The following is an 8,662-nucleotide window of genomic DNA, read 5'->3' on the forward strand; positions in this document are numbered from 1 at the left end:
TATTTATATTTAAATATTTTAAATATGAATACGAATACATATTTTTATATAATTTGAATGTAAAAAATGTTTTTCAAGATTTTATAAAACGGTAATACTATTATAAGACTTATTAACTTTATATTATATAACTTTATATTATAACTTTATATTATATTAGGTAATTGTATAAATAATACAATTTTATTTACAAGATCCAATTCTGTAAATTTTAAATAACGATAGCATTGGTATCGTTGTGCAAGTGATGCAAGTATATGATGTACGTTAAAAAAATTGCATTAACGGCAATATAACAATACCGATATTATCATTATAGTTATAGAAGCGTTATATAAATTAAATGAATTATTATGATTTTATCTATGTTTACTAATGTGCGTCTATTCTGTTTCTTACGTTAGAAAAATGAATAATAACTCGCAAAATGCGGAATTTTATCATGAAATATTAATTTTTTTATACGAGATTAATCGCCGAGAGAATCAGTACATAAGACCGAAGCGTGTGATTAATCGGCATATTTAAGGATCAGGTACTGAATGTTACGAGAATAATGCGTGTGCTCATCTATATGCGATAAAATCGAGCCAAACAACTATCCATTATAGATATTTAATTATTCGCTTAACATATTGTACACGAATATTGTATACGAATATTGTGCGAATAATTAGCAATCGATGTTGAGATATACGTATAACGAGAATCTCGCTTTGCTGCATACTGTGCTTCTTCATCTTTGATGGCATCGTTATCCAAGATCGGTGTGCCAGCTTTTCCGGACTATCAGAGACGTCATAATTATGCACGTGATGCTTCTCTCTCTTCCTCTCTCTCACATACACTCACCCACACATACACTTAGCGAGAAAGAGAGAGAGTAATCTTATTTCACTCCTATTCGACGTGCTATAAAGAGACAAATTCAAAGAAACTATCTGAAATAATGTATTCTTTATGCAGATATAGAACTGCACTGAAAAAATATTAAACAGGTATAAGGAAAAGAAGGTTAAAAAAAAAATATAAACAGAACAAAAAGATTTCGTATTTTTATCTTGGAATTATAAATCGCAAATGCAGAAACATAAAAATATGTTACTATTGTATGTTTCAGAATTACATTGCAATATTAAAAGGCAAAGTCTATTTTTAAATGATTTCTGATGATATTTTTCTATCTTTTTTTTTTCTTTTGCAAACTGGCGTCAAGAACTGATGTTTATCCTTGTTTTAGCACTTTGCAATCAATATCATTGTGTTATTGGAAATATCTATTATTTATAAATTTCTACGTCGTTTCCAATCGTGACGAAAGATCGTGTGAAATTTTAGCATTCAGATAGTTCGCGAGAAATTAAGTTAATAATTCTAACATAATTGAAAGCTGAGTCACGGACCTACATGAGATTTCTGGATAATCGAAATTTAGAAACAGCGGAAATTAATAATGTGCAGTTGACATATTCAACAGTATCTAGAACATCCGCACTCATGAAGAAAACTTCTTGTAATGCTAGAATTCATTAATCTTGGATATATATCTCATTGATCATCTTTTCAATTATTCGTAAACGTGAAATAACAAATACGTGCGATTAATTACGTGTGATTAATTGCGAAAGAACTTTTTTTTTTTAGTTTATCGAGTATTATCGAGAAATCCTACACGCGTGTATACGGAATTTCCATTCGTCGGGCCTCGATTTCGCAAGAGTTTTGGATTCTCACAGTCACGTCGAGGCACGCTTAGCAAAACGATCCCTTTCGCGGCATATACAGAATCATGCGAACGCTAAGAATAGCTGAAAACCAATTTTGATACTTTTGGTAAAGAAAAGGTAGGTTCAGATTACGACCGATGACGCAAGAGATCCTAGAAGTTTTCAAACGATACAACGCAACGAATATTAGGCGGAGAATGAGTAGAATATACCTGCGATGATGTATATAATCGATTAGAATAGAAATTAAATAGGAAAAATTACGAGATTAAGAACAAAAAGGCAGATTTATGGCGTTTTTAACTCTTATTACATTTCTTGGTGATACAATTATTACAAAATAAATATTAAAGATATTACAAATATTATCGATATAATATCTATAATTATTATTTACAGATATCTAGATAAATATTACAATTAAAAATATAATATTACAATTAAAAATATTAGAAATAGCTACACGTTTGCAACTTAGTTTCTAACTGGCTTCTCTTCTCACCATGATTTGTAGAAAATTTGCTATCAGTTTCAAACTTGATTTATGAGAAACTCCACGTTGTTCAATATAATTGTCATCTCTTGCAAAACGGCACAAAGATATAATTTTCATTTCTATTAATTTTGCACACACACAAATTTATCTTTTTTCCTAACTAATCGATGATCTTTCTTTTATTTTGAATATTTATCTGCAATATAATCATCTAATTAAATTGACTTGTAAAAAATAATCGTGTTAGATAAAAGTGATGCTAAAAAGAAATGTCGAAATCTGAAATTTTAAAGAAGGACATTAGAAGAATCTTCCCAGAAATATTATCTAATATTAGCCGCTTAGGGTTGTTGTCCTTTTACTTACCTTCAAGGTTGCACGTGTTTACGTGAGCCCGATCTTCCAGGAAATCGAATATGACGACAAAGAGAGATGTTATTGATTTCGAAACAACAGGAAGAATAAAAGTTCCACGCCACTAGGATAAAGGTACGCTCGATGAAGCGCTGATTGTCCAAACAAAATTAATTGAAATTCATAGAGATTTATGTCGAATTAGAGAATTCGCCAGAGACTTCAATGCTCGTTTCAAATTCTCGCTTGAATTTCACGAGATTACAGTTTGCAGCGAGAGTGGAAGCTTCGCAAATATGCGACATCGCTTCTCATCCCGACTCCCCGCAATTCCTGAAGATTTCTTCCATGTTTCTGCGAGAAAACAACGAGACGGATGATAGTGGGACGGTCGTGGGTAAAAAATGTCCCCCGCGCTATCGATCGTTGGTGTTCGCCGGTGGCGCTCCAGATTCAGGCGTAACGATAATTCGCCACTCTACCATAACGAACCGGGCGGCTCTTGGAAGACGACCAAGTACCACCTCTCTCTCTTTCTTTCTTTTTCTCTCTTTCTGTCTCTCTCTCTTTTGGTTTTACTTGTGCAAGAGATGCCAGAACTGGCGACAATAGAGAAGGAACAAGAAAGGTGTAGGTGGAAGAAGGGCAGACAAGACGAGAGTTGTTTGCGAGCGCAGTTTGCGGCTTGCTCTCGTTTTTTAAGGAGCCACTCACAATCAGGCTGTATTGTTCTCAAGGAGAAACCGCCTGCCGTGAAAATGAGCTTCGTCGCCGACATGGTGCACCGCTGTCATCGTCGTCGTCGTTGTCGTTGTCGTCGTCATCGTCGTTGACATATCGCGACGCGATTCGCTGCGCGAAAGATATTATTCAGTCTAACGTGTGTAGAGCTCTTCACAGAAGGAGTCTGAGGGCTTCACGAACGGAACCTTAAAGTATCTCTATTCGAGGAATAAGCACAAAGATACTCTATATATATGGAAAATGGATAGAATTAAATATATCAATCGCGCTACATTTTAACTTTAAGAAAGAATGATAATAATTTCCACTACGATAGCGAAAATTAATGAACGATATTTAATTATATTTTTTATATAAAATTTAAATGCATTTGTATAAAAATCATGAAAGACATCATGTTGTTTTATCGAAGATGAGAAAGGAATATCGATTCTCTTCGCATTCCAAAGTACCGTATTATTTATCCTGAAAATAAAATGACTCAATGATGAAAACAAGAATTAAAGTTTAACGTATGCTCGCAATTTCTCTTGTAATTCTAATTAATTTTTTCCTTAATATAATCCCTATTGGGAGACTATTGCTGTATCATTACTGATATACAAGTCACGAGTTAACAAAGGTCATATGGGGTAACTTCATCTAAACTTCGAAATTAGACTCTCTCATTTGAACTTTGGAAATTGTGTTTCGCAGAATGAATTGCTGGGTCAGTGCCTGTTCAATTTCATCTATCCCGATGACCTTGATGAGCTCAAGCGTAATCTTTTGCCCGATGGACAGCCGATGACATCGTCAACGCCGTCGCCGATGAACATCTCGCAGGTATCCGAGTTGACACACGATAATAGTTCCAACTCTTCTGAGGAATCCTCGACGTCAAGTCAACGGTCGAACGAGAAGCTCAAACGTTTCTTCGAACAGAGACGGAATTTCAAAATTCGCATAGCGCAACGCACTAATTCCAGGCGCGACCACACGCAGTACGAATGTTTCGACATTTCGGGTCTTCTCCGGCTCGCAGAAGCTTGCAAAAACGTGGACATCCAAAACGGACACAGAGGAAGACAACGAGGTGAGTTTTAATCGTTCTTTGATATATATAATCATCTTGTAACAGTTTGAAATAATTATCATCTTGTAACAGCTCTATTGCAAAATTCGACATCGGATTAATTTTAGAAGATAAATCTGAAAAAAATTTAACGTTAAGAGACCGCCAACTAAAATATGAATTTAACTTGTATCATATTTTTTACTTCGTTCTTGTATTGTCATTTTATTTATTTATTTATTTAAAACTAACGTAAACTATACATGTTGAATATGATACATAAAAAATATAACTGTCGTTCAGAGCGATTGTACAGAGTAACATTTTGACATGCTGATTCAGATACAAATCTTATTGTTAATTTATTCTGATTTCAAGACTTTGTTATTCTCCTTCAAATTACATTTACCCTCTGACTTATCTATTGTATGCAGTTGTCAAATAAGATGTTTTATTAAAATATTGGGGGGAATAGAATAATTGCACTATAAATTTTAAGGATACTATTATGAGTTTAAAAAATTGATTCATAAATCAATTTGAAAAAAGGTAAATTGGCTGTTAAATAATGTAGATCCTAATTTTAATAGCTTTTAATAGTAATTCACGAACTAATTGCGAACAAATATCTTGTTTACATTATTATTTATATGGCATTTAATTCAGTTACGATTCAACAATCAAGTTTTTCGATTACACTGTTTTATTGTGTGACATAGCTAACAATAAGATAGTTCCTATCGCGAATTGAATAATCCTATCGTGACTACCATGGTACATATATTATGTGTGTCGACAATCGTAGACGTTTCTTTTATAGGGGACATAGGGGATCACATCATTATCACAGTTTTTTAATAATTTTTAGAAAAAAGAGAATATAAAATTTTAATATTATATACATTAATAATATACCTTACATCTCTAAGATATTTAAAAAATATTTACTTTTTAATACATTGTATCTCGTACAAATAAGTTATTTAATTTTAAATAAAACTGCGAAAATGTGACAATTAATCCCATATTCAAAGTTGATTGACACGTTCCAGGATTAATAGTGACATATTTTTTTATAGATAAAATATATATGAAAAAATATGAATAAAATATATGAAAAAAAACATTTTTATTAATGTCAGTTCTATATTTTAGAAAATAATAGTAATTGTATATACGAGTAAAATAATTATTTTAATAATAAAATACATAATAATTTCTATAGTATGAAAAATTAAAAAATATATCTATTTGAAATATTATATTTGTAAATATATTTGTAAACATATTCTTTAAAAGCATATAAAGAGATTTGAATTAACTATTAAATCCTTAATCCGACTCGTCAATCTACTCTCATATGACCGTTTTTAAAAAGAGATTGTATTCACATTCTTTGTTGCAATAACGATTAAGTACAATAAAAATTATCTATAAAGACGTATCATTTTCTATGATTACAGAGAAATCGCAATTGATAATTCTAAAAACTAATGAAAAAATAAAGAAACTAAGAAAAATTTCCTTACCAGCTTCATTTTCTTACAAGTCGTTGTAAGTAAAATACATGACGTTTCTAGCGTAAATCATTTTACGCAACACTTTATTATGTCAGAAATCTACAATAAAAGGAAGAGAATTTTCTGTCACTAGTTGAGTGAGTTATTAACTTGAGTTATTAACTTTTTGACAATCAACCCCGTATGACAACGGTTTTCCTTACAAATCAGCCATATCGAATTTCATTACGTATTCCATGTCGAACGGTTCGTGTGAGTTAGTTACTCTCTCGCGCGTATATTCCTCGGATCGATGGTCTCGTTTTATCGCGCGACATGGCTGAAAACCTGTAGCGCTGGTTTCGAAACGAGTATCGCAAATATTTACGCTACTCCTGTATTTAAATTTAGACCTTCGCCGTCGCGGACGAAAATATGTAGGCGCAGCGTCACGAGTGTTTAGCGTAGATTTCTTTTTTTTTTTTTGCTCGTCTCTAAGATGAGAATCGAATAGCGAAAAACACCATTTAAAAAGACGTGTTCAAAGAAATGGACCCGATGAGGGTGGGCTTCAACCGTGCCCAACGATCCTTATTATACAGGATATTCAGACCTATCGCGCCTCTTTTCTGTTCGCAAATTCTTTGATGTATGTATTTTGAATTTTTCTCTGCCTGAATATTTAATAGAAAACCAACATCCGACATAACTTTTCGCTTTTCGGCATTAAATAAGTAAACTGGTTGAAATTATATTTTCGCCATGATAGAGCTTCCTCAGGGGAAATAAAATATGATTTATGTATTTGCATTTTGTACCTTTCACCTTCTCAGTAACTTACGATTCAAGACTGATTAATGTCTCAAAATCAAACATCAATCATTCTTTCATCGATTTATTCAATAAGATGGAAATTTAAATATTAACACTGAGAGAAAAAAAATTAGTTTTAATAGCTATAAATTAACAACTTTAAAGCATTTGAAACTAGTTATACAAAGTAATAAGAACTAAAGTAGTACTGAATAGTATAAAAATATAGTATTTACTTTAGTTTTTGTTACTTTGTAAAACTATTAGTTACAATTTTAGAGTTGTTAATTTATAGTTGCTAAAACTATTTTTTTTCTCTCAGTGCAAGTAGTAAATTGACGTTATTCATGATCATTTCGACATCAAAATATTATTAAAAATCTCCTTTTGATGTCAACTTGTTACTTGAGTATTCTCCTTGAACATTTATTCTTAAGTTTTTATAATTGCCATCATTTAAATTCTCTTGAAACAATCGAGTTTCACCTCCGATTTTACTTTGTACAATTGCTTGTTTTGCTAATAATAATACATTGAAATAATACATTTGGCTTTAACAGAAGCGACGAGCACAACCAACGACATTGTTTTTGCTGGCATAGCGACCCTGCCACAGAAACGGCCCATCACCGAATTGTCGATAATGGACGCCAATAAAGACGAGTATGTGACGCGGCATCTGGTCGACGGGCGTATCATCTATTGCGATCATAGGGTATCGGTCATTGCCGGATACCTGTCGGAGGAGATATCGGGCCTGAACGCATTCGGTTTTATGCATAAGGACGATTGTAGGTGGACGATGATCGGCCTACGGCAAAGTAAGCATTTAAATATAACGTGTTAAATCTTCGCATTGATGACAATATTTATCGCATCACTTGACCATTACATTTTACAACGATACCAGTATCTTTTCTCTTTCCTTCCTTTTCCTCTAGAATTCGATGAAAAATATCTAAATTATTCTTAAAAATAATATCTATTATTATTAAAAATATCTATATTATAAAATAATATTTATATATATTTTATTATGTCCAATGATTAAATTATTAAAGTTATATTTACAACAGTCAGTTTAATAATGTTATATTATACATTATTTGCCAACATTATTTTAATGCATTCAGGCTTTACGATGCGGGCGCTTATGAGATATTTTGCATATTATTTCCATAACGAATTGCAATTTAGATGTGACAACAAAGTACATGTAAAACGACTATTTTGAATTTGTGATGGGTCAAATATCGTTTTGCTTTCGTAATTAATCATAATTTGTTTTACATTCATAGTGTACGACCGTGCCGAAATGTGCGGCACGTCATGCTACAGGCTACTCACAAAGAATGGTGAGTTCATCTACTTACGGACCCACGGTTATTTGGAAATTGACAGAGATATGAATATGGTGGAATCCTTCGTTTGTGTTAACACCATGGTGACGTAAGTACAATTTCGCTATTTAGGATAGATTGGAGTAAGTGACAAAGCAGTTTTGATGGATCCGAATAGAAATATTAACGAGCAATAAACATTAAAAGAATTCAATTATTTTTTTCTGTAGAACATTTGTAGAATAATCACACAAAATTCACTTTGTTCAGCAATTGGTTGAGACCGTGAGACAATTCTTGAAGTAAAATCTGTGCCCTTATACACACTTGTCCTACTTTTCCACTTGTCCTGCTTTTTCACTTGCTCCAGCCTAAAAAAAAAAACTGTTCTTTTTGTTCCCCAAGTGCTAAAACAAACACATCGATTATGTCATGCAACAATATATAACAATAGAAAAACTTTGTATATAGGGAAGAGGAGGGCATTCAACTAATAAAAGACATGAAAATAAGGTTCTCCGCGACCGTGTCCGCAAGTAGTAAAAGTCTGATTCCAGATATCGGCAATAATGCACTACCAATCGACATGGTAAGTCAAACTGTACATATATATATATATATATATATATATATAT

At 32.4% G+C, this 8,662-nt stretch overlaps 1 protein-coding gene across 2 annotated transcripts in view; it reads left to right on the forward strand.

The window, feature by feature from the left end:
- The window catches only part of LOC108687693 (aryl hydrocarbon receptor nuclear translocator 2-like), a 101,478-nt gene that overhangs the window by 85,017 nt on the left and 7,799 nt on the right, over positions 1 to 8,662 (forward strand). For both annotated transcript variants that reach the window (XM_018193608.1, XM_018193607.1), the window contains 4 exons: positions 4,018 to 4,396; positions 7,248 to 7,508; positions 7,986 to 8,136; positions 8,499 to 8,616. In XM_018193608.1, the coding sequence (XP_018049097.1) occupies positions 4,018 to 4,396; positions 7,248 to 7,508; positions 7,986 to 8,136; positions 8,499 to 8,616 (909 nt within the window). The remainder of the gene's footprint in view (positions 1 to 4,017; positions 4,397 to 7,247; positions 7,509 to 7,985; positions 8,137 to 8,498; positions 8,617 to 8,662) is intronic.

The sequence above is a fragment of the Atta colombica genome, unplaced genomic scaffold, assembly GCF_001594045.1.
Source record: "Atta colombica isolate Treedump-2 unplaced genomic scaffold, Acol1.0 scaffold210, whole genome shotgun sequence".
Taxonomy (NCBI): Eukaryota; Metazoa; Arthropoda; class Insecta; order Hymenoptera; family Formicidae; genus Atta; species Atta colombica.